This window comes from Dipodomys merriami, unplaced genomic scaffold, assembly GCF_024711535.1.
Source record: "Dipodomys merriami isolate MVZ:Mamm:240054 unplaced genomic scaffold, mDipMer1.0.p SCAF_10, whole genome shotgun sequence".
NCBI lineage: Eukaryota > Metazoa > Chordata > Mammalia > Rodentia > Heteromyidae > Dipodomys > Dipodomys merriami.
In genome coordinates, this window is record NW_027202271.1 from 34219378 (window position 1) to 34246543 (window position 27166).

The 27166-nt window shown below is 42.2% G+C and overlaps 1 protein-coding gene across 1 annotated transcript; it reads right to left on the reverse strand.

Moving 5' to 3' along the window:
- Window positions 1–13985: 13985 nt before the first annotated feature.
- Window positions 13986–19646, reverse strand: Phlda1 (pleckstrin homology like domain family A member 1). The gene is made up of 2 exons (XM_069988890.1): window positions 18442–19646; window positions 13986–18029 (listed from the first exon to the last, which is right to left on the reverse strand). Exon 1 carries the CDS (start codon window positions 19644–19646, stop codon window positions 18468–18470), a length of 1179 nt encoding a protein of 392 aa, XP_069844991.1. The 3' UTR covers window positions 13986–18029; window positions 18442–18467.
- Between the last annotated feature and the right edge of the window lie 7520 nt (window positions 19647–27166).

The following is a 27166-nucleotide window of genomic DNA, read 5'->3' on the forward strand; positions in this document are numbered from 1 at the left end:
AGGCCCAATGAAAGGCAAGAAGGAGCACTTCCCTGCTCCCACTGGTAGAAGGGAAGATGGGAAGGCTCCTGTTCCAATGGCTTCTCAATGAACTGAATGCCAAGGAGCTCTTGTCACTACTGATCCCAAGCAATGTCCAGTATACCACTGGTAATACCGGCTAGGAGTCAGAAGAGCAAGGACAAATCCCTTGACCTTTTTGTTGCCTTGTCTGTAAAGTTTAGATAACAACAATTAATTAAAGGCTCACTTTAGGAATTAAAAGTGGTGAACACAGGAAGCATCTTATTACCTGAGTGCCTGATACTACAAAGAGGTTAATAAATATCACTGTTATTTTTCCCACATCACTGCAGCGCTCATCCATTGACCAGATGTCTTTGGAAAAATGCAGTGAATTCTCTGTGTCCAAAGAAAAGTGATCTCCTCAACCTGCTGGCCAAATGGAATCACTTAAAACCAAAGCCATAAATCTATATCCCATAGACATACAGAAGAGACCATCCTCACCAGACACACTGAAGAAAAGCAGGGGTAGAAATGTGGGGTGAGTTTGCAGGTACCTTTGTGCATGCTGCCTGCTGACACCTTGTCTGAAGGTTTCTATCCATCTGATTAATCTTTTTCTGGCTTAGACACAAGATACTCGTCCTGCAATGTATTAGCATATGGTTGAATATTAGTGATTCTTGGCTCCTTACAGACATGGTCTAGAACAGGAACTGTTACTTTTCCTTAATTGCTCAACATAGTTAGAAATGTAAGGTGGCATAAAAAGTTTATACCTAGACCTAGAGAGGTAGCTCAATGGTGTAGCATTTGTTTAGCATTTACAAAGCTTCTAATATTCAGCACTTCAATATATATATACATATACATACATATAGATGTACATAGATAGCTTGTAGAAACAATTGAGAACGATTGTTTCACATAGTACAATAATTAAAAATTGATTCTTTTTTCTTGGGTTTCAATTATTTAACTATTTCCTAAAAGCAGCTTTTGAATCTACCCTAAGGAGTCCACTGTTGCAATTCTTAATAGCCTTTTAGCATCTTAGACATACTCAAGATTAACACCTGCTGACATACAATACTATCTTTTGTTTTGAATAAAGATTGCTCATGAAATAAAATGAATGAATTTCAAGTAAGCAAATGTAACTAGAACTGTCAGTCTGTTTAAATCACCCTTCCCTGGTGAGATTCTTATTTAACTAAATTGAGATATAGCAATGCTCTGCCATATTAAGAATCATGACTTTAAAAAAATAGTCTCATAATAGAAGTGGTAAGCACAAAATGTGTGCCTGTACCATATTTAACCAATAGCCAACATGTGGCCAGCACAAGTAGCCAGCAGCTTGTTACCAGCTTCCAGATGTACTAGATGGGGTTGTAGAAGCACTGGCATCTCCTATGTGCCAGGTACTAAATATATTCGTTTACATACAGTTATCATCTCAAAATAAGGCCTATCCATGGATCAAGGGTTAGCCTTGTCATTTGTCATTTGAGGAACCAAGTGCAATTTGGAGACTTAGGCTAAATCCAAAGCTAACTCTTGGGATACTGGGCTTTACTGAGCAGGATTAATCTGAAAATTTATTATCAAGATCACCAGAAATCTACCCAGTCCTGACAGCAAAAAAGACCCAATTACCTGGCCATTCAGGCTTCTTTATAGCCTTCCTACCATCTTCCTTTTTCCAACCCCAGAAAAAGTGTCTGGGACTTAGAGAACACTGGGGATAGGATGAGGGGTGGAGAGCTGGAGATGAGGTTTGGACATGGCCCCACGTAATAGAACATGTGCATTTTCTTGGTTAGAATTGGAATGCCCTGGCATGAGAGATGCTGTGTGTTGCCAAAAGCCAGGAGGGCAATTTCCCGTCTGTTGAGGTTGATGCTCATGTATAGAAATCGCTATTCTTTGAAGTTGATCTGCTTTGCTTACAATTATACCCTAGTCATTAGCCAACAGGGACTCTGGGAGTAGAATGTTCTGGGAATATTTCCTGTCAGATTTTTCCCAGCCTCTCTTTGGAATGCCTCTGTGATCCACTTTGTAGCGCTGGGGGTGGTCCGATGTGCCCAAAGGGACTCTGCTTTTGTACTCAAAAGGATTCTCAGCACTCAACCTCAAAAATAGCTCCGGGCTTAACAAGACCTTACTGAAATAGTGCCTGGGTTTTGCTTAAAAACACAAGTCTGGCCTGGTTTCTGCAAGTCACTCCTAAAGAATTATTTTTGCTACTTTAAATATTACCTGTCATGTTGGGGCAGCAAGCTGTGTGTTTATTTTGCAAACACTGAGAAACAGGGGGTGGAAGGGTGGGCTACTAGGATTCTGTATTCCTGTAAAGGGGCTCGAGGCCTCTGAGGAGAAACAGAAGAGGGATTTTGGTCTTGACGCACAGACACCTGGGAGACTGGGACTACCATTTCTGAGCCAAGAGAGGAAGCAAATGGCATCCTGCTTTCCTGAAAGCACAGGGGAGGAGGGGAGGAGGACAAACTACCAGCACCCTGAGGCAAAGGAGCTGAGAGCAGGTCTGATAGGGGAACCCAAGTAAAGGACATTCTTTTTTTCTTTTTTCTTTGTGTTGGTGGGTCATAGGGCTTGAACTCAGGACCTGGGTGCTAACCCTGAACTTTTCTGCTCAAGGCTAGTGTTCTACCCACTTCTGGTTTGCTGGTGGCTTGTTGGAGATAAGAGTCTCATAGCCTTTTCTGCCCAGGCTGGCTTACAGTGACACTACCACCATCAGAGCACCTACCTTGGGCAGCATGCAGTCAGATGAGAAAGCCCAGAAAGGAGATGGGTGTCAGGACAGCACCTTAGGCCTACTTTGGTAAGTTATCCCCAAAAGTACCATTTAAAGGCCAGGAGCACAGGAGATGGGGCAGCTTCTTCAGTTCCCATCCCTTAGAGAGGAGATTTTACCTCCTTTCTGCTTATGGACTGTGTAGCTTGCCCCTTAGCCCATTGGTTGGACAGTCCTGTACCAAGCCTTCCCATTGGCCATGTATCTCTCTTCAACAAGGCCAGGGTACAGGGTACAGAATACAGGGTACAGATTGCAAGGAGGGGCCCTGGGATAGGGAGCTGTCTTCATTACTTCCCGGTGCAGTGGCATTTGTCACAACTCCCATTCCACTCCTTATAAAGGCATGTTTTTCTTGAATAAATGCTAAATAAGACCAGTCTCCATGCGTTGCTCCCTCGATTCAGAACCTCATCATTCCATAAATAAAACAATGCCTTCAAACCACTCCATCTGTCTACAGGGTGGGCTGAGAGGATGATGGATCCAAGCTCTGATAGAGATTCATACGGATCATGTTCTAGCCATTCCCAGGCCACTGTCTTCTATCTGGAAACAAAGTATCTGGCTGCCCTGGGCCTCCCCTGGTCCTGCTTTACCCAAAGGGTTGGCTGTCAGCCCCCTTCCTGCCCCTAGAAGTACATCCAATCAGAGCTTTGCTGCAGAATTGCCCTCCGTTCTGGGAATGTCTATAAGTTTCTGTTTTCACATCAGTAAAACAAGAGAGCAATACCTACCTGAAATCATCTATAATAAAGTAAGTGCTTGAAACAAAAGGTAACTAATATTGTGAGCATTTTATTATTATTTCCCAATTGCTATTCTCTCTAGGTACACAATTGAAGTAAAACACCACTTACAGTGTTCAGGTAATAAAAAGACTCTGCTTCAATGCATTTCCTGCCTAAACCAAGTCTTTTAGAAGCGTTCATTTTCTCTCCATGCCATGGTGTGGAAAAGATTTCTAGATCCCATTGGAATACAGCCGGCCTTACCAAAGAATCAGATTCTTTGACAATGTAGCATCTTCTATCACTCTGAATAGTCATTCTCCTGGTACAGTGGAGTTGCAGGCACACTAAACTGTCTAGCAAAGCCAAAACAGAACTCAGTTGAAAAACAAGACAAAACGTGTTTCCTTGTAGTTAAAGGAAGAATGGAAGGGAGGGATTAAAGTAATGAAGTCATGAAATGGGGTACAGAGCCCACTTAGATGTTTAGCCTCCAGCAGTGCAAACAGCTTGGGTGTCCCATCTAAACCCACTAGGTGAACTGGAGAGACCCTTTTGATCTGTGAGTATAAAAAAGAGAGGTTGTAAAGTAAGCAATCAAAAACCCCTATGTCACTTCCTATAAAGTAGACCTTAAGAATTAAGAATGGTAAGCATGGTAAGCTTACCATCCTTGAGTAAAATGGCTACTGTTGTAGATAAATTAGCATAGGCATAATCACACACAGTTATTCTTCCCTTGTCTCTGTGGCAGGGGTAGCTACAGTCTACTAATATGCTATAACAATAGTTCTTGTATTGCACATTAGATCTTTCTATTCTTTCATACTATGGAATCATTATTAGGTATTCTTTGTTCTACATTTATATTTATATACATAGGTATATATTCCAAAGTTTCTCTATCCATTTGTCCATGGACAAATCAGATACTATTATCTTTTTTCCTTTCTTTCTTTTTTTTTTTTTGCCAGTGGGCCTTGAACTAGACCTTGAACTCTAGGCCTGGGTGCTGTCCCAGAGCTTTGCATTCAAGTCTCTGTATGTCACAGAGACTTCAGGCTTTTTGTGGTTAATTGGAAATAAGAGTCTCACGGATTTTGCTGCGTGGGCTGGCTTCCTCAGATCTCAGCCTCCTGAGCAGTTAGGATTGCAGGCAAGAGCCACCAGTGCCTGGCTGTTTTGTTTTTCTTTTTATATGCACAAAAATCCTCCTGTCACACACTTCTAAAACCTTGTTGTTATTGTAGCCATCTTTTTACCAAACACTCATTAGGAGCTCAGTACTGGACTAAACATTTTGTTTTGTCTGAATGAATCTCAAAAATCAATCCTGTGTGAAGATAAATTATCTCATCTCTTATGTAGGATTAGGGGCTATTTGGAAATGGTCTTAATGACTGTGGACTTTTAAAACTCAAACCAAATTACAAGGAAATATTTCTTTTTTTTTTTTTTGCTGGTCCTGGGGCCTGAACTCTGGACCTGGGCGCTGTTCCTCAGCTCTTCAGGTCAAGGTTAGCGCCCTACCACTTGAGCTACAGCACCACTTCCGGCTTTTTCTGCTTACGTGGTGCTGAGGAATCGAACCCAGGGCCTCATGCAAGCGTGGCAAGCGCTCTACCACTGAGCCACCTTCCCAGCCCACAAGGAAATATTTCTTAAGGGTCTTTAGCCTACAGAAAACTCATAGAAGTTTCACTGGGTTCTTTTTTATTTTCTTTTATAGAAACTGACTTTAGGGGAGAAACAAAGTCTTCAAAGACAGTCCTAACAGCTCTCTTGAGGTATACAAAAATCTGTACATGTTTACTTTTTACATTTGATGATTTGGAAGGGAAAGCTTAATTGTTCACTTTCCTTTTCCTCTAAAAATAATAATATTCTTAACCTTGTAGAAACAACCCACAGTCTTAATGGGAAGTTGATTTTGTAGGAAAATATTTTTCCCCCACAAAGGGGAAGGAAAGATGGATTCAGAAAGTCTCTGGAGAACTTTTGGGCATTTACCCAAATGCTTACAAACAAGACCACACTAAAGCTACCAGCACAACTATGTTTATTGCAGCATTATTTACCATTGATAAGATATGGAACCAACCCAGATGCCCTTCAGTAGATGAATGGATCAAGAAAATGTGGTATATATACACAATGGAATTCTATGCCTCCATCAGAAAGAATGACATTTCCCCATTTGTTAGGAAATGGAAAGGTTTGGAAAAAATTATATTAAGTGAAGTAAGCCAGGCCCAAAGAAACATAGGTCCCATGGTTTCCCTTATTTGCAATATCTAGTATATGTATGAGTCAAGCGGAAAAGGTCAGATAATGTGATGTTAGGAAAACGAACCCTTAGATATGTATTTTAATGTTTTTTTTTCTTTCATGCATGTGTTTCTTTTTTTTTTTTTAATTGTATTTTATTTTATTTGAGAACATACTGTACAGGGGGGCTACAATTACATGGGCAGGATAATGCATACATTTCTTACCAAGCATTGCAGCCTCCTCCTTTGTTTACCCTTCACTTCCCTTCCCCGCCTCCCCCCTCCCCCCACCCAATTTTACCCCCCTCCCCCCACCCAATTATACCCCCCTCCCCCCCCCCCACACCGACATTGTAAAGCTGGTTTTGACATGACATTTTGTACTTCTCATTGTTGCAACAGGTCCACCTGAATCCTTAAACGACTTGTTTGTCCCCATCTCCTCCACATGTTATACTGACATCAAATATAGTGAAAGCGGGGGTTACACTGTGGGGGAGGGACATACAAAGCAACAAAGAAATAATCTTATAAATGCGTTAGAATCATGCATGTGTTTCTAACGCACTTATAAGATTATTTCTTTGTTGCTTTGTATGTCCCTCCCCCACAGTATAACCCCCCCCCCCCCCCCCCCCCGCTTTCACTATATTTGATGTCAGTATAACTTGTGGAGGAGATGGGGAAAAACAAGTCGTTTAAGGATTCAGGTAGACCTGTTGCAACAATGAGAAGTACAAATTGTCATGTCAAAAACGAGCTTTACAATGTCGGTGGGGGGGGGAAGATTGGGGGGGAGGGGGAAGGCTGGAAAGGGAGGTGAAGGGTAAACAAAGGAGGAGGCTGCAATGCTTGGTAAGAAATGTATGCATTCCATGGTTTCCCTTATTTGTAATATCTAGTATATGTATGAGTCAAGCAGAAAAGGTTAGATAATGTGATGTCAGGAAAATGAACCCTTAGATGTGTATTTTAATGTTTTTTTCTTTCATGCATGTGTTTCTAACGCATTTATAAGATTATCTGTTTGTTGGTTTGTATGTCCCTCCCCCACAGTATAACCCCTGCTTTCACTATATTTGATGTCAGTATAACTTGTGGAGGAGATGGGGAAAAACCAGTTGTTTAAGGATACAGGTGGACCTGTTGCAACAATGAGAAGTACAAGTTGTCATGTCCAAAACGAGCTTTACAACGTCGGTGGGGGGGGGGGAAGGGGGGAAGGAGAAGGATTGGGATTGGGGGTGGGGGGAGGCTGGGAAGGGATGTGAAGGGTAAACAAAGGAGGAGGCTGCAATGCTTGGTAAGAAATGTACGCATTATCCTGCCCATGTAATTGTAACTTCTCTGTACAGTATGTTCACAAATAAAATTAAATTAAATTAAAAAAAAAGAATTAAAACAAAACAAGCTACAGATGGAGCAAAAAAAAAAAAAAAAGAAATGTATGCATTATCCTGCCCATGTAATTGTAACCCCTCTGTACAGTATGTTCACAAATAAAATAAAATAAAATAAAATAAAATTAAATTAAAAAAAAGTCTCTGGAGAAGTTCTTTCCTTTCCTGTCCATTTTCTTACTAGATCTCCTCCCTGTCCAGGCCTGGTGGGAATCTTTCACTTTGCCTCATATGTCTACAGGACAGAATCTTCTCACCTGCCTTACAACTCACCCCCTTCTATCTCATACCTGATTATTTTGTGTGTGTGTGTGTGTGTGTGTGTGTGTGTGTGTGTGTGTGTGTGTGTTCTGGGATTTAAACTCTGAGCCTATCTACTGTCCCTTAGTTTTTTGTTTTTTTTGTTTTTTCCTCAAGGCTGGTTCTCTACCACTTGAGTCACATCCCCACTTCTGGACGTTTGGTCTTAATTGGAGATAAGAATCTCACAGACTTTTCTGCCCAGGCGTGCTTCAAACTGTGATCCTCATATCTCAGACTCCTGAGGAGCTAGGATTATAAGCTTGAGCCAGCAGTACCCAGCCAATCCTAAACCTTAATTTCCTTGCAATAAGTTTGAAGTAAGAATATTAATTTCATATGACAACGATTCTTTATGAAATGCATGTTAAACAACAGGGTACCCTGATTGTGGGCTGAGGTAGTCATGAATCAGTTTAGGAGACAGAGAACCATCTAATCACACAAAAGCTTTCCTGCAGACCTCTTTGACAATCATTTGGTTCAACTCAATATTGTTTTCTAAAGCCACATTGAAATCCAAGTATTTTCCCAGGCTTCCAGAGTGCCCGGGTCAAGAATGCTGACAATCTTCTGTCAGAGAAAGCGGCTGTCAGCATTGACCCTATCAAGCGTCCCAGTCATCACAGCACAAGAACCAGCAGGGAACCTGCTGCCTTGTGACAAGTGCCTGACTCTGGGAGGGAGCCAAGAGCTGTGAATGAAACTTCAGGAAGCGTTATTTTATGCAAGAAGAAATACTGGTGTCACCAGACAGAGCACATACATAATTCGGACTAGAACGCAGATCGTTGGAGGACAATTACATGGATTCTCTGGAAATCTTTTTTTTCCTCCCTACCAGTTCTAAAATCTTCACGTTGACTCTTTGAGCTAAAGAAATACAGTAGAAAATATTATCTTTTTTTGTTTTTCAATAGTCTAGAGAGGTTTTTTAAAAAAGAAACTATTACATAGATTTAATTTGATGGTAATGTGAATGACTTTCACCTGGTGCCAAGAAGGGGAGCCACAGGTTTTACTGTCTACCTTTTACGACCTCACAGATAAATCTATAGATACATAGATCTCATGATCTACAGGTATTTTACTTAAAGTAAACCTTTTGTGTTGCCAGGGGAGGAGGAGAAGGTGTAGCTCAAAGTTAAACAGGTTGCCTAGAATTTTTCAAGCTCTGGCTTAAATTTCCAACACCAAAAACAAAACAACAACCACCAAAAACAACAACAACAACAGAAACAACCCTTTTAAGAGATTATTTCCCTTGTCACATACTACAAGAGGCTAGGAAAGCCTGAGTCCTCAAATAACTGAATAAACATTCAAATAACTTGAACATTTTCCAACTCCACAGATAATTTCAAGACCTCAGGGGGGACGAGCTATACTGGAAACATTCCATGAATATTTTAAGACTCCTGAGATAAAATAAATTTCCAATAGCTTTTAGTTCCGTTTCTAAATAAATGGTGTTCAATGCACTTATATAGATACACATCTATATAGAAACAGTAGAACAGCCCTATTCTGAAATATGTTCGTTTCAAAATATATTTGTTTTCTTTTGTGTAATTGTTTGAGGTTTCTATTAATTCATGTGGTTTATATTTCTACAACTCATGGTTAGATTATTACTTGAGGACTAAATCACAGTTCTTTTTTAAAAAAAAACTAAAATTAAACTAGTCAATTATTTTTTTACCAGTGTTCTTAATATCTATAAGGACCATAAGAAGACTTTATGTCTTGGGAGGTAGAGGCAGAGAGATCAAGAGTTCAAAACTATTTCTGGGTACCAGTGGTTCACACCTATAATCCCAGTCACTTAGGAGGGTAAGATCTAAGTATGGTATTTCAAAGTTAGGCTGATCAGGAAAGTCCATGAGACTTTTATATCCAGTTAACTACCAAAAAGACCAGATGTAGATGATTCCACTATAGTGCTACTCTTGAGCAAAATAGCTCAGTGACAGTGCCCAGGCTCTGAGTTCAAGCCTCAGGCCCAGGAAAGAAAAAAAAAAACAAACCCTTTCTCAACAATTTTATTAAAATAAAAATTATAGTTTTGGAGAAAAAAGATGTAATGAATCTATGAACCTTTTCACCTAAATGCTGAAAAGTTTGTGAATGTTGTGTAAATGGTTCAAGTGATTATTTGTAAGATAAATCATCTTGTATGTACATAATTAAGAACCCTGGGAGCTGCATTGAAGTTTTTATCGTCTCTGCCTTTAACTGCTGGTGGGATATTGGGCAGATAACACTTCAAAACTTCATTTTCTTTTTTCTTTTTAATTTTTATTGTAAAAGTGATGTACAGAAGGGTTACAGTTATATGTTAGGTAATGAGTACATTTCTTTTTGAAGTGTCACCTCTTCCTGCATTTTTCCCCAGTTTTTTCCCTCCTGAGCCCCCTCCCCTACGAGTTATATAGTTATATAGTTGTATAGTGAGTATCACTGCTGAATTAGTTCACCCTTTGTCCCCCTGTTCCTGTGTTTCCCCAAATTGGATAGTTACATACAACACAAAAGGTACATAAATCAAAAACAGCAACATAGGGGGAAAAGCAGAAAGGAAAAAAAAATCCCACAAAGAGTAAATTTTAAAAACCTCTTGTTTCCATTTCTTGGAGCTCATTTTGATAAGCATCATTTTATATGATCATAAGCACATAGCTATGGAGCCCTTGTGAACCTCTCCTAAGAATACCCTTCTTTGGTCTCACTGTGTGAATGTTTATAGTCCTGTTTAATTTATCATGTCCAAGTGTAATGTTTTGTCTTTTACTATCTATTGGGTTTACTTGTAGATTTATAGGCACATTCTAATTATTACAAATGAGGGAAAACATACATGTTTCTTTGGGTCTGGCTTACTTCACTTAATTTTTTCCAAGTCCAAGATTCATTTTCTTCCTCGCTAAAATGGAGAGGGAAGGCAGATGTTTGTCTAAGCTCCTTATATACCATTATCTTTCTGATTTCAAACTCAGCATTTTGGCCTACCATGTTATAGAAAGCAACTAGCAGCCTGGGTTCAGCTGCTAAAGTCAAGAAACTCAGGTTTCATAACTACCTAACACTATCCAAAGGCAGCGGGAATTTCATTTAAACATCTGGCAATGATTACAACTACCCCATACTGAGTCAGCACAGTGTGACCAGTATCAGATGCAATCCATATACTAATGTCCATCTATCCTGTTGGAGACTAGGAGTAATTCTTCTCCCACTGACACAAAGCCATTTGTCCCAGCAAGAGTGCTGAAATTCAACAGGGAATTAGAAAGCAACTTAGCACCACCACAGGCCACCACTGCTGCATAACAAGCGTTCAGGCAGGGTAGGGACTAACCTTCAATGCAGGCTGCTGAAAGCTCTGGATAGGCCAACTCTGCCCAGCGCTGTTTCAAATGCTTACATGTCTAATTCCACACCCAAACGGACCAACCAGCCTTCATAGGACAACAAAGCTAAGAGCAAGGATACCTGGGAAGGTGTGGAACACCATAGGAACACACAAAAATTGTATGCATTTATACTTGCAAGGACGATTCAAGGTTTACCAACTAAAGCCAAGCTTTATAGAAATAGACATTTCTTTTGGTTTTGTTTTTTTGCTTTGAGATTCTGGCTATGTAGACTAAATTGGCCTGGAATTCACTGGGTACCTGAGGCTGGGTTTAACTTGCAACGCTCCTGCCTCAGCCTCCTGAATGCTGGGATTATAGGTGTGAGCATCACCACACCCCATGAAATGAATATTTCATTAGTAGCTAAAGGGAGAGGGACCCAGTGAGGGGGGTGTGGAGAGGGAGAGACAGCGAGAAAAAAGGGAGACAGGTAGGGAAGAAGGCAAGAAGGGGTTGAGACTATGTCTAAAACTGTTACAAGTTTGGCTCCTTTGACTGCCATGAGTCACAAGGTTGGTCCGCTCTTTGAGCTGATGAGTCAGACCTGCCAGAGTATGCCACACTACTGGTTAGAATTTGCTGCAGCAAAGTTCAGAATACTTTCGAAATAACTGAGCTGTCACCTTTAGTAGGAAATGAACTGTATGAACTATCCACTTCAGGAGAAAACTAGTAGAAGACAGTGACATAATTACAAGTTTGAAACTCCCCAAGAGTCATTTCCTGTTTCTTCCTGTCCACTGGTTGAACAGTCATTTTTTGTTTCAGTTGCTTTGGAAGCACAGGATGTGTGGTCTTACTGGAGGAAGGGGATGTGTTTGCTCACGTTATGATGAATGACTTTGGCAGGGCTTGAGAGGATGCAACATGAACACACTGTTTTTTCTAAGTTTCCATTTCCGGAGCCTTAAATACACATCCAATGCTTCAGGTGAATGCCCTCACAGGGTGCAAGCTACACTCCCCACTACTGTCTGTGAAGCAGTTCATCAAGGGGAAAGAGGGTGGACTTTACTGTCTGAACTGTCCTCAGGTACTGACTCACTCTGTAGGGAAGGCTACGGTTCCAGGTCATCCACCCCATGTGAGTCACCTGGCGATGGCCTTTCCTTGTGGCTGGTGAAAGGATTTCCAACAGGTCTTTTAGGAATACATAAGGCAGGATACGTTTCTGAAAAGACTCACAGGTCATGTTAGCAAGCTTTCTGTCACTGTGATAAGAGACAGATAAGGAAGAGAGGGCCTGTTTGGGCAAATAGATTTAGAGGTTTCAGTCCATGGTCCCAATCTATTGGTCCTTTTGCTTTTGGGACAACAATGAAATGCGACATCATGAAAGAAGCACATGGCAGGGGAAACCTGAAAAGCAAAAGACAGAGAGAGGTGTGGATAGAGTGCCACTATGTTCTGCCGGGCCACAGCCCCCAATGGCCTAACTTCCTTCCCCTAGGTCCCACTTACTAAAAATTCCACCAGCTCCCACTAGCACCACTGGACAGCATCTAAGCCTTCAACATCATAGCCTTTAGGGGACATTTAAGAGTCAAACCATAATAGCCAATGAGTTTATTATTCAGAGGGGTGTGTGTGTGTGTGTGTGTGTGTGTGTGTGTGTGTGTGTGTGTGTGTGTGTGTGTGTGTGTGTGTGTGTGTGTGTGTGTGTGTGTGTGTGTGTGTGTGTGTGACAGTTGCAATGTTACGCTCATGCTCTTCCTACTTTAATACAAACAGATTTGACTCAAAATTTATGAATATTAGGAATTATTTGGTGTTCTTTTCTTTAGTTGCTATAACATCTGAGTTCTCTATATAATCTTATTTGGATTGGAATAGCTTTCTCTTATTTACTTATTTTTCTGTTGGACCACAGGGGCTGGCTTCTTTTCTGTCCCCCAAAACAAACTCACTAGATAGGAGCTACTCAAAAGGCTGTGGTCAGAGTAAGGTGGTCCTCCCTGGGGGGTGATTTCCTGGTAGAAATGGCTCGCTCACTCATGGATAGCAGGACAGCTACTGACACTCCTGTCCATTCATGCTGGTCCAAGTGGCAATGTGGATGGCATGTATCAGCTACACATAGGTATTGTTGTCTAATCTTAAGAGACATTAATGCACCAGCCAAGGGGAGAGAGTAATAAGCAAAAAAATATCATCAAAATGATAGTACTATAAATAATTTAAAAAAAATCTTTGTTGAATACAGAGCCAAACATGTGAATCCACACATATATTTCCAGTTCTCAGGAAGCAAAGAAAGGCAGGATCATGTGTTTGAGGCCAGCGTGGATCATGTAACAAGATCTTGCTTCAAAAAAAAAGGAGCACAATGCTTGGTAAGAAATGTATGCATTATCCTGCCCATGTAATTGTAACCCCTCTGTACAGTATGTTCTCAAATAAAATAAAATTAAATAAAAAAAAAGGAGCACAAAGCTTATATTTTAAAATCTTTTGAGATTTAGATACCAATGGAGAGTATAAGAAAAAGTGATACTATTTCTCTTTATTGAACCAAGTCTCTCTTCTGCATTCAACACAAAACAGGAGATTTTATAGACATCTTTTTTTAAGCAGGGTTCTCTTTAAGTCAAAGCTTTATTCTTTCAAAAGACCCAAGACTCGAGAAAATTGTCTTCAAGCTAATTCAATGGAGACAATCTCTCATGCTGTAACAAACCATGGAAAGTTCAATCTAAATTTTATTAGCATTTTGAATGCTAAGTGTTTCACCAAAACATAAGCAAGAATCATATTAAAATTCCCAATTATTTTTTGAGACAGCATCTCTCACTATGTGGACTAGGTCAACTTTGAATTCACAATCTCCCTGCTTCAATTTCCTGAGTGCTAGATTTACAGACATGTGCCTGCCATGCCTGACTGAATTTCTAAAAATGAAAATTCATACCTCAAATGTCATTTTCTTCTTCATAGATAATGGTCAGCATTAACACCAGCCAAGCTCTTTAGAACCTTGGTGCTATAGGCATGCAGTGTGGGTGTAAGGTGAATGAGGCCTTCAAAAGATCCACAGGGCAGTCATCTCAATAGATACTTTATTTGAAATGGAATGCATTTTGAAAATATGAAAAATAAATCACATCTCTCCAAAATCATTTAAGAGACCTATTTACACGAATTCTGACCATGCTACAATCATCTGTAAAGCATTTTGTACATGGTGATACTTGCTTTCCAGAAACTGGCAGTTACATATTGTGAAACTTGAAGTAGAGGCTGACCACAGGATGTTAATAGACAATAGTTTGATCTTTCTGTAAAGACCCTCTTCCCACTCATCCAGCTTCAGAGTACTGGGGAGCAGACTCCCCTCCCCTCTATGGAGATGTTTCTGATGACTTCAACAAGAATTCCTTTTGAGAGGGACTGAAGCGTTATCAAACCCAGGGCCTCACACAGGCTGGGCAAGAACTCCACCACTCAGCTATCCCCCCAACCCAAAGCATTCCGTCTCCTGTCAACAAAGTCAAAGATGACTGTGTTACCCGATTTTATATAAATCTGGATTGGCATAAAATACTACAGATTAAGTGTCAGACTTCAAAACTGGGTCAAGAAATAGAAAATAGGTTCTTTTTAAACCCCACTCAACGCACTTCCACAATTAAGATGTATTAGGTTGCTTTTTAAATAAGAATATTTCTCTTGAGAGAATCACATGGCTTCCATACCATGATCTACCAAATCCAAATTTCAATGTTATTCTGTGGACGGTGTTTCTTGGTAAAACAAGAACACATTCTTTGATATAACAAACAAAACATACTCACAGGCCCATCCTTGTTCAATGAAGCTCTTTGGAAGATCTTTAGAATTAGTATATGTTCACCAGATCCTAAATCCCTTTTCTGAGTCTGCTTCCTCAATTATTAACACCTGCAGTCAAATTAAACCATATCATGTTCCCTGTGAACACAAACTGAGGGATGTCTGAACTCACACACCAACAGCAAACTTTAGTGTCAGATTGAAAATGAGGAGAAATGGGGTGTTTGGTATATGAGAGTACATTAAGCCAGATTTCCCAAGTGTTTACATGCAAGAGAAATTCTTTTAAGCAATGTGTAGGATTTTTTTTAAGCCATCAGTGGGAAGAATGTGAGTTATAAAATGAGGAAGTTGGCTTAATTCATCGATGATCAGAGAATTCCAGCTTGCTGGAATGCTCATTTTAAAATGGCTCCTTCACAGACATTTACTATCTAACCTCGGGCATAAGCAGATCTAACTGGATTTCTGCTAAGAAAACAAGTTTAAAGAACTTCATGATGCTTAGCCTGTCCCAGAATTAGTTGTTCTCAGGAAACATGAAAGCCTAAAAGGAAATACTCATTGAGGAAGAGAAAGAAACCTTTTTTTCCTTCTTTCATTCATCCTAACAAATAGTTATTGAGCAGACTGTGTAGGAGGCAGGGCACTAACACAAGTTCAAGGATGAAAGTTCACTTTCCAGATGGATGAGTATTCCTTTTAACTTTTCAACCTTTTACATTCTATGTTTGTTTGTTTGTTTAAGGGGTAGGTTTTCTCTTGGGACTTGCTCTTTTGTTTCTTTTCTGGGGTTAAAATTCTTTTATCTTGTTTCTTGAAGCTGACTTTGTCAGTTCAGGGGGTTTGTATCTTTTATTTATTTATTTATTTTTAAATAGGTAGAGCCAGCAAGATACTACAGATGTGTATTTGTATTTTGTTTTATTAGTTTTTTTAAGCATGTATGGTCATTTGCTCTGGAAAATGATTACGTTTTAGTAATACCAAAGTGTCAAAATAATAAAAACCACCCTACTCTTTTCTATTTGAAGTTTCAAATTTGGCAGTTTAAAGGAGGTTTAGACTAGAAAGCCAGGTCAATTCAACATAAATGTTACAGCAGAACAAAAACTACAGACAAAGTAAAAAAAAAAAAAAGATTCTGATTGCCCTGTTAAGAGCCATGGCTGCCAGCATTTAAAAGGGCGTCGGGGTATATCTATATATTTATATACTTGTATATCTATATACTTATATCTCTCTATATAGATATATTTCAAATTATTTGCTATGGGTTTTATGTTTATACAGCACAAGAATTCAGAATAAAAAAATCCTCCTTTTGGAAAGAATTGGGAATTAGAATAATAGCATGTATTAAAACTAAAATAGTACGGAACACTCACTGAAAGATAGCAAAAGTTCTAAGGAAGTCAAGGCAGACTTAAAGGATTTTTCAAACTGACTCTCCAAGCTGTCATATACAAATATTAGATTTTTACATCTTGGCAGCCTATTTTTACAACTGCAATGTAAACAGTTCTCAGAAGCAGAAGTCCACTTTACAGCTTCTGCTTAGGTTTTAGTACTCCCCTGCAAAGTTTTGGATGCATTATGATCTCAAAATTGAATCTCTCAAAGTTCATTAATACTTCTTTCTATATGGGAGAATAAAGACATTTCCAGCAGGAAATTCTATTTTCATTTCTTGACCACATAACCTAACAATGGTCTACTAGTGATTGGTTCAATTTGGATACTGGAAAAATACTGACCAAGACCCTGTGAAAAAGATAATGGGAAACAGAAACCCATTAGAAAAGCCATACAGATAGGAAGTGATTTGTAGCCCCAGGAGGATTGGGTATCATTTGTGGTTCCATATACAGTTAAAGTAGCATCTGTCCTTGTGGATTTGACCATCCCTTTGATTTAACACAGAAGAGGGTTTGTTCTACCTTTAAAAGCACATCCTTTTTCCTCCCCCGCCCTTCAGACGCCTAAACAAGTGGCTACTAAAAACAAGACTGGGGTTGTTTTCTTACTGAAAATCCAGTGTTTATCCAGTCCTTCCTTTTACAATTGGACTTTAGCAATCTAAGTAAAACATACAACCCTCAAATTTCTCAGAGCAATAAAGAGAAAAAAAAAGTTGGTTTCTCTATGCAACATTATTTTCAGTATAAAGACAAAAGTTATAATGCTTAGTTTTCAGAAATAGCTACAAACTGTATGCTGAATCAATGACGAGACTTATTAGTGTGTTTCTAGGACAAAGTAAAAAGGATCAGAAAATGGTGTTCAAGTCTAGTGTGCAAAAATCTTGGTTAAAGGGAAGTCTTGGTTAAAGGCAAATACTTGATTAAATTAAATGATCCCCTTCAGTTCTGAACTGAAATACTTATGCATTTATATTTATGATCAATCAAAAACAGTCCCTTGGGAGAGAGGTGCTAGGGATTGAACTCAGGGCCTGCAACACACAGGTGATATACCAGCCCTACCACATAATCCAAGTATAATCATCCTGCTATCTATCAGTTGGGTTATGTTTCAAAATACTTTGAAATCAAGTCTCATTACTACTGGTTTCCTTTTAGAAAAGCATTATCTTGAATGCTACATTTCCATAATTGTACAATTCTGAGTTTTTAAAAACTTCTCTATACACTTATCTATATATCTAAAAAAAAAAACTATAAAAAAAAGTATCACCACCTGGTATAACAATGAAAGTACCAGGTCTTCTGAAAAAATGCGCTAGGAATATCGAATGGAGTCTTAATGTTTTCCTCCCCACCACCCCTTTCTCTTGTTTCTTTTTTCAAAACTGGAACTTATTCTGGTTTCTGAAAAGAAAGTTTGTGTGCGTGTGTGTGTGTGTGCGCGCGCGCGTGTGCGTGTGTTCTGAAAAATTCCCTACATTCAGAAATGTCTTAGAACAGGTCTTTTAAAAAAACTAATAAATAATCATAAACCAAAACATACATTTAAATAAAATTACAGTACACCGTCGCTCCTAGAAGGTCCACTACGTTCGTACGAATATCCTTTCAGAGGTTCATAAATAAAGTCTTCTTGATTCAAACATCCTTTCCCGTCCTGTGATGAAGAATGTGCAGACTTCTAAGGAATCGGTCGCGTGACATCCAAACATCTCGATCAAGGTGGGACGGGTGACAGTTTTACAAGGTTTTTTTGTATTTGTTGTTGGGGTTTGTTGTTGTTTGGTTGTTGTTGTTTTTTTTTTTTTTTTTATCCAAGGGAAGACCATCGAATGCTATCGACCAACTTCCTCAAGTCCTCCAAACCTGGAAGAAAAAACAAAAAAGACACCGGATAAAGTAGGTGGCTCAAAATCCTGCAAGACCCGTTTTCTCCTTGGGTCAGTCTAGAGGGTAAAACCTGACCACAAAGGCGGGCTGTTTTGCCCAGCGCCTAGGCACACAGTCAGGTCTCAGAACCAGGACAGCTGGGGAGGGGTGTGGGAGGGGGGCACGTCTGCTTGGATGGGACATTCGGCCTCCAGGCCTGCCCAGAGTCCCCCAACCCCGGCCTTGAAGCCCGGCCTCTCCCCGCGGTCTTCTTTCCACCCCTTAAGAAACTTGGCACGGCTTCTCAGTTCTCTAGCCCCGGGTGGCCCCGCAGGAAGCGGCCTGCTCTCCTCCCCGTCCCACCCGCGCGCGCTCTCCAGCTATCCCAAGTTGCCGGCACCTTGCTTACCGCGATTGGCCCGGGTGCTGCCGCCTTCAGGCGGAGTTGGAGGTGCTGCGGAGCAGCCGGTGGCCGTGCGGCTGCGAGAGCGGCGGCGGCTGGTGCGGGTGCTGTAATTGGTGCGGGTGGGAGTGCGGGTGTGGGTGCGGGTGGGGGTGCGCGTGCGGATGAGGATGTAAGTAAGGGTGGAGTGACTGAGGCTGAGGCTTGGGTTGGGGTTGAGGCTGAGACTGGGGTTGGGGTGGAGGCTGGATCTGGGGGACCGGGGGTGGAGGCTGCTGCTGCTGCTGCTGCTGCTGCTGCTGCTGCTGCTGGACCAGGTGCTGCTGCTTCTGCCGCGTGGACTTGACGGCCAGGATGGCCTGACGGTTCTTGTACTGCACCATCTGCAGCGTGATCTCGGCGTTCCAGCCCTGGTCCTGGGGGCACCGAAAGTCGATCTCCTTGCCCTCCGCCATCACCACCGTGAAGTACATGTATTTGCCCTTGCGCTCCACGCAGTCCACGGTCTTCATGTTAGAAAAGTGCAATTCCTTGAGCTTGGCCGGCGGCTCCAGGCCGGCGACCGCGGGGCCACTGGGTTGGGACGGGTCGGCCGCCCCCTGCCCCGGCGGCGGCGGCGGCGGCGGCTGCTGCTGCTGCAGCTGCTTGGGCGGGATGAGCAGCAGCCCCTCCTCGGTGAGGATGCAGCACTTCTTCTTCCAGAGCTGCAGCAGCCCGTCGCTGCGCTTCTCCAGCACGCCCTCCTTCAGCGCCTTGCACCCGCTGCTCTCCAGCATCCTCCCGGCATAAGCGGGTCCTCCGCGGCTCGGCTCGGCCTCTCCGCTTCCAGCGGCCCGGGCTGGGGGCAGCAGCAGCAGCCGCGCGCCGTCCTCGCCCCAGCGGCTCCCGCGGCCGCCGGTCCGGAGCGCGCAGAGGAGGCTCAGGCGCAGGAAGCAGAGCGGCGGCGGCGGCGGCGGCGGCTCGGGGTCCCGGCACAGGGACAGCCGCGTCCTGATGCGCCTCCAGGTCCCGGGGCCGCGAGCTGCCCAGCCTCGGCCGTCCTCTGGCGAGCGCTCACTGAAGGGCACTGGCCGGGCCCCCTCGCGGCGCTTTTGAACGGGCCATCCTCCCCACCCCCGAGTGACACCCAGCGGAAAAGGCGGCTCCTGGCGGCCGCGCCGCGGGGGAAAGCCCAGCTCCGAGAGGCGCTCGGCGGCCGGCGCACGCCTCATTAACTTGGGGCCTTCCCGAAGCCGGCTGCGAGCACGCCCCCGCCCCTGGCTCCGCCCCTCGCCGCCCACGGGCTTCCGCGTCGCCGGCGGGACTCCGAGCTCCGGAAGCCGCTCTCCTCCCAGGCGATCGCCCAGGGCGTGCCAGCTGCCCGGAGCACGCCGCCGCCGCCCCGAGGGCGCTGGAGGGCCACCGCTCCGGCCCCCGGCCCGCCTACCCCCGGCCCCGCGCGGGCTCCGGCGTGCGTGCGGACGGCGCTGAGCGCGACAGCTGCCTGGCAGTGCCTGGAATGCTAAGCGGGCCCCGGCCCTCCGGGACTTAGCCTAGGGTTTGGCCCGGCGGGCGAGCTGAGGCCGCAGCAGTGCTGACTCCCCCCAGGCGCGCAGGGCCCAGTCATTAAGTAACCTCTTCTGGAAGTGGAAGAGGTGCTGCACTGAAACCGTGGAGGGACCGTCTGTCCAGCGTGCGAAGAGGGCACACAGGTGCACCTCACCTTCCTCCTCCACCCGGGCTCACCAGCAGTAGCCATCTCCGCCCACGTCAGAATCTCTGTGGGCTTCCTTCTCCACAGACCCAACAATCCGGCACCATCTCTCAGAACTGTGGTGACTCAACTCAACCGGGTGTGTGCCCTGCCCGGGGGCTAGGCACAGGTTAGCCCTCCAACCATCTCAATCACTGTGATCCAGGGAAGGAAGCGTTCAGATCCCTTCTGATCTTACCTTTAATTCCTACAGGAGCTGCTTTCTGGGAGACAGGAAAGAACAGTGTAAGCCAAACTAGCCTCCTGTTAGGGAAATTTGTCAAGAGGGACCTGCAAGTATATTCCAACTCGGGGAGTATCCAAGTTGGACAGGGTAAAAGGAAAGGCTGCTTCACTGCCCAAAGGAGAAAGACGGGGTGGGGGGAAGCAGGGCACTTACAATAGGTAGATGGCTGGAACAAAGAATTGAGGAGGCCTGATCCAAGCTGACATAATCAAATCCTCAGCGTCATAAGGAACCTGAAATCCCAAAGAAATCAGAACTAAAGATGTCTTTTAAACAGGAAGGTCCTGTTTAAACACAAGGCCTGGACAAATGGGACAATTCCACCCCAATCTTGAGTCTCATTAAATTGCACCTGGCCAGACTGCAGGACCCTCACACAGTTAATACTTTCTTTTAAGGAGAAAGTCCATTGTTAAAATTGTGCAAAGGTTTCTATTGGGAGAGTTATGGTCGGAAGGCAGCTGGGGCAAAGAGCAAGACTCATCTCAATTAAAAGCAGAGCAGTGGCATAAATGTAAACGCAGCTACTCAGAAGGCATAAGTAGGAGGAACAGGATCCAAGCCCACCCAGGCAAAGGTGGAAGGCTCAGTCTGAAAACCAAATAGTTACGGTAATGGCTCACGTGGTGAACATAGGACTCCAAATTCAAGCGCCAGTACTACCTAAAATCTCAGAGCATATTCTTTAGCTCATTTGGGAAACAATTCAAATCTGTGAGGGAAGGCGTATTTGATAAAGATATTTCATATGGGAAAACTTAAATTTGGGTTAAAAAAAGGAGCCCAACCCATTTTCTTAGTAGAAACTTGAATGTATCTGCTGCGTTCAAGATGTAATAAAAACATTACTTTTCCAAAATCATTTGAAAATGTCTAACAGCCAGCATAACTTTCAAAAACGCTCTTGGATGTGAAATACAAATTACCGAAATTTAGAAAAGTAGCTAATGTAAGTATTACTTTGGTAAACTTGAAATCATTCAAACTGCATGTTATAGCTGGTGATATCAACTTTATCAGCAGCATCTAAGGGGTTATTTTTTTCTTATTATTTGACTTTAAGGACATGATTCTTAAGTTTTCTATCGTGTAGCTACTCAGTCTCCTCTACTCCCTGGCCTCAAAATTTAGCCCTCTTCACATTCCCTTGTTCATCCAGTCTCACCACATGCCATAACCCCAAACTCCTGTCCTCCACTGCTTGCAAGGAATAAAAAGACTACTAAATTAAAAACATAATATGCTAGGCAAGGGAACACTTCCTCATGTAGACATTAAGTAGTTCATGATAAAGTCTGAGATTATAGGTCATAGAAAATGGGTTTATAGAACAATTCCTTAAAGAAAATAGCACTAGATAGAACTGAAGAATCTATAGATTTGTACTCAAAACCAATCCCTGGATTATACTAGTTCAGTGTCTGGAGTACTTAGAATCACATAAAAGTTGTCCTAATATACTCCAGACCAATGATGTTAAGCTGGTTTTTGTTTTTCCCTCTATTTCTCCACAGTACTACGTAGGTATTTGAGCTCAGATATGAGCTCCCAAAGAAGTATCACCACCTTGATCTGTTTTACATCCATCCACCTTCTGGGTTGATGGTGATCAGTTTGAACAGCCAAAACTCCATGAGTACTAATTCAAGGCCAAGAGGCTCTTTTACATGTTAGCTTGGGGAATGCTTTTTAGTCAAAATGTACCATCTAGAACATATAAGCTCTCTAGATCACACCCAGTCACTCAGAACTCTAAACGCCCTGCTGAAATGGCCATCAGATGATTCCAAGGAATGAATGCAGTCACCATTATGCAATACTTGATGTGTAAGGGGGCTGTGTAGGTTGACTATGAAGGCCAGCATACACACCACTAAACGAGGCTCCTCACAACAGTCCTGAGTATTGGGTTGGAAGAGACAGTGTGAACAGCTCTGCTTTTGTCATGCTCTGCCATAAATTCGCCTTGAGTTTTTACATGCATTTGTTAGGATGGAAATATTGAACAAACTTTCATTGAGTAAAACTTCTGATTTTACCCTTATCCTATAGCCCACCTTCAACACAACAATCATAATCACCACTAAGACTCTGCTTCTTAATGTGACCTATTCTGTAGTAATGTGACATCTTCCAACAGTATTTTGTAATTTACTATGACCGTCACTTAGTTGATGCCTTTTTACTAGAATTTAAGCTTTCAAGAAGGCAAGGTCCATTGTTTGGATGTGTCCCAATACTCTAGAGTAGTTCTTAGCGTATGTGAAGTTTTCATATAACCAGCCTGTCCTCATTTTAAAAAGCAGTTTCTTTACAGTCTTTTGACATTTCTCATAACATATTCTAGTTTCTAAAACTTAAGTCTATTAAAAAAAACTTCCAAAATTTGCCATGCTGAAATACATTTGGCATATTTTTGAACTACTACACAAGCTAAACCTAAATCTTAAGTTTGGATAGTACCAAGGTCAAATGTCTCTCAAGAGTTAAGCCAGCTATGACGGTAAACAAAACTGTCTCAAGGAAATAAGTCTCCCATTCACGTGCAACTTAGCCACCTATATCTTCATCTTCTGAAATATTACTCAATATTTTTATTAAAAATTCTAACTTCCAGAAGTTAGGTCAGAAGGTTAAATATTAACAGCAGTATCTAGACTTCTTGCAGGTCTGGCTTTTCTTTTGGCCCCAGTTAAGTGATGAGCTGATGCCTCCTAGTGACCAACTTGTGTAATGCAGCTGAACAGCAGCCAGCAAAAACAGCACTTTAAGCTCTATCAGTAAGTACTAAGTCTGGGGATGTAACCACTCCATGTTAGAGCACTTGCCTTACAATGAAGTCCTGGGTATGTCCCCCAGCATATCTGTGGATCGAATAATGTTGAACAGCTGTATTCCATCCATCCAGTAGATAGCCTCACCCAAGTTCTATTTCACTTACCAGTGCCCTTCAGAGTGACCCTAGTAGTTGGTTGAACCTTTCCATTTCTTTTTCAGTACTGGGGATTAAACCAATACCTGAAACCTCTTCCACTTGAGCTACATGCCCAACCTATTACTAGCTTCTTACACTACAAAAATCTTTGAATTGCTTTCCATTCATGTTTTGAGATCCCTTTTTCTTGAGTGGAAAGCCCTTCATAAGTCTCAAGGGCCTTTAACTCCTTACTCTTCCACTCAATTTAAAAAAAAAATTTTTTTTGGGGGGGGGGGCCAGTCGTGGGGCCTGAACTCTGGGCCTGGGCACTGTCCCTCACCTCTTCAGCTCAAGGCTAGAGCTCTACCACTTGAGCCACAGCGCCATTTCTGGCTTTTTTTCTTTTTGCTTATGTGTTGCTGAGGAATCGAACCCAGGGCCTCATGCATGCAAGGCAAGCGCTCTACCACTGAGCCACCTTCCCAGCTTCCACTCAATTTTAAGGGAGCACCACTTACCCATTGTGTGCTCACTGAATGATTTACCTTCCTGAATCCTTCTAATACATCCGTGATGTACTAGACACATGCAAATGACAAAATGAGTCGATGAAGTGGAGCAGGGGTTTGGTTTGCAACTGAAATACTTGACTGAAGGCCTTGTGTGGTCCACAAGAACATACATACCAAGGTCATCTCCCCTGACTTATCCTTCCCATGTACATGTGGAAATATCATTTTACCTCATTGGACTTAGACTTTTCTGCCATAAGCTTCTATACTAGAGATTATATCTCTAAAATTCATGACCCAGAACTTTGTTGAAGTTGCAGAAAGAATTTTAGAATCACAGTGTAAAGAGAACATTTCCTGCCTCCCATCATATTGGAAATGGGAGTTAAAAACTCAAAATGGCGGTTCATATCTGCAGTCTATATGCTTTCTGAACTGTAAGAATGCACATGGTCATGTTGTTAAGCAACTTTTAATCCTTAATCATGCCCCAGAATGATTTAAGTAAATTGCTGTTAAGTAACAGTGCCCCTGTTAGTTAATACATCCCGTTAGAAAACAAGACTCACGCCGGGCGCTGGTGACTCATGCCGGGCGCTGGTGGCTCACGCCTGTAATCCTAGCTACTCAGGAGGCTGAGATCTGAGGATCGCGGTTCAAAGCCAGCCCCGGCAAGAGAGACCTTGAGACTCCTATCTCCAATAAACCACCAGAAAACCGGAAGTGGCGCTGTAGCTCAAGTGGTAGAGCGCTCACCTTGAGCTGAAGAGCTGAGGGACAGCACCCAGGCCCAGAGTTCAAGCCCCACGACCGACAAAAAAAAAAAAAAAAAAAAAAAAAAAGAAAAAAGAAAACAAGACTCACTTGAACTGGCAAGACTAGTTCAGAACTAAAGAGCCAAAGAATGGGAAGTTAATAAAAAGACTGATGGCAGAAAACAGAAAGGTAGGAAAGTAAGCTGGAAGTGGACAAATGCAATTCAGAAGACTGTCACCAAAGTTAACCTAGATGTTCTAGGCTCAAAGTGGTGAGGAAATTTACCTGACCTCAAGAGAAACATCCATCTCAGTTATCCTCAACATCCTGCCAATATTTAGCTGAAGAGCTGAAGATGGGGTAATAAAAGCTTGTAACAAGGAATCTAATCAAGATTTTACCAGCCAGGTGCTGGTGGCTCACACCTGTAACCACAGCTACCCAGGAAGCTGAGATTTGAGGACAGCAGTTCAGTGCCAGCCCAGGTAGCAAAATCTGTGAGGATCTGTATTTCCAATTTATTCTTTTCTGAAGTCCAAGACTGGGACTTGAACTTTGTATCTGATGCTTTTGGTCACTGGCTATAGAGCTCTACTAACTGAGCTACACCTCCATTCGCATTTTCAATTTTTTTTTAAAAATCACCAAAGAAGCTGGACATGGGGTTGGGAATGGGCTTAATGGTAGAGTGCTTGCCTAGCATGCATGACGCCCTGGGTTCAATTCCTCAGTACCACATAAACAGAAAAAGTCGGAGGGGGCGATGTAGCTCAAGTGGTAGAGTGCTAGCCTGGAGAAAAGAAGCTCAGGGGCAAAGTCTAGGGCCTTGAGTTCAAGTCCCAGGACTGGCCAAAAAAAAAAAAAAAAAAAGCTGGAAATGTAGTTATGGTTCAAGTTGTAGAATAGAAGCCTTGAGCAAAAAAAAGCTCAGTTCAAGCTCCAGGACCTGCACAAAGATTTTTTTTTTTACCTGTATAATTTCTAGATACTGACCAAAGCCACTGAAAATAAATCAGCATGTGAAAATATTTGGGTAGAAATGAGATGCAACCAAACACAGTTGTGTGCAATGTCTGTAATTACAGCTGGATTGGCAGAGATCAGGAGGATAGATAAGAGGTTTGAGAACAGGCAGGACAAAAAGTGATATTCCCCATCACAAGCAATGAAAACATGGGCAAAGTGTTGACATACCTATCATCCCAGCTTTACAAAAGAGCCCCTAGAGGAGGAGTAAGGTCCAAACCAGGCTGAAATAAAAACTTGGCAACCTTACCTGAAAAATACCCAATTTGTGGGGGGAGGAGACACACAAATGGTAGCAGGCATGAGGCTACAAGTTGAAACCCAAGTACTGGCAAAAAGTAGCTAGGAAGGTGGCTCAGTGGTAGAGTGCCTGCCTTGTATGCATGAGGCCCTGGGTTTGATTCCTCAGCATCACATATGCAGAAAAAGCCTGGAGTGGTACTGTGGCTCAAGTGGTAGAGCGCTAGCCTTAAGGTGAAAAGCTGAGGGACAGTGCCCAGGCCCAGAGTTCAGGCCCCACCACCGACAAAACCTCCTGAGTAGCTAGGATTATAGGCATGAACCACCAGCACCCAGCCCACTGAACTATTTTAATCTTATATTTACTAAAACTCTATAGTAGAGACATTAAATGGGGGATTGCAAAATGTTTACCAAAAATCTTTTCTATGTGAATTCAAACTTTTCTGTCTCTAGTGAATATAGCTAAATTGTCCAATTATTGAATGAGTCATTTGAAAGCGAATCCTCTTGCTCTAATTGTTTTGATCCTGGAATACAGGGATGAGGTACTGGTGCATGCCTTACATATGCAGGTATACAACCAGCACCTAGTGCTTATAAATAACATCCCTCAGGAGAGAGAGAGAGGAGGGAGGGAATGAGACAGACAGACCAACCAACCTAGAGAGACATCTTTGGAAAAATGGCTAGTGCTAGCCTGAGACAAAAAAAAAAAAAAAAGATTATGATAAACCTGTAAAACATGAGAGGGGGAAAAAGAGGAAGGGGGAGGGAGAGACATGTAAGTACTCAAAAACTTCACTCAGGATACCACTTGTCATACTAAAGACATAAATAATGGGGAAAAAAATCACAATTACATCTTAAGATTTCTAGTATTGGTTGTTGGTTAAAACAATGTCTTCATATTGATAAAAATACAGCATCAAGGAGGTAAATAATGTATGTCTATAGGAATATCTATTTTATATGTGATTACTGAACAAATGTTGGCAAGCTGTCAGGTGTTGATCTGAGGAAGATTTTACTCAGGCATTTAGTATGAGAATATATTTTTGGATGAAAAAGCATTCTGTACAGTAGTTTTGTCCAATACAGAAAAATAGGCTAGGATTAAAAACAAGAATGATCACAAAATCTTGTGAAGGACATGTGTATAAAAGATAAAGCATATGAAATTTTTGTGACTGGCTACAGTTTAAAATTCTAAGGTCAACATTTAATATACTGATGTTTAACTCCTAATTGTCTTAAAAGATATCACTCAAAAGATATCACTCTGCTCTTAGTAACATTTA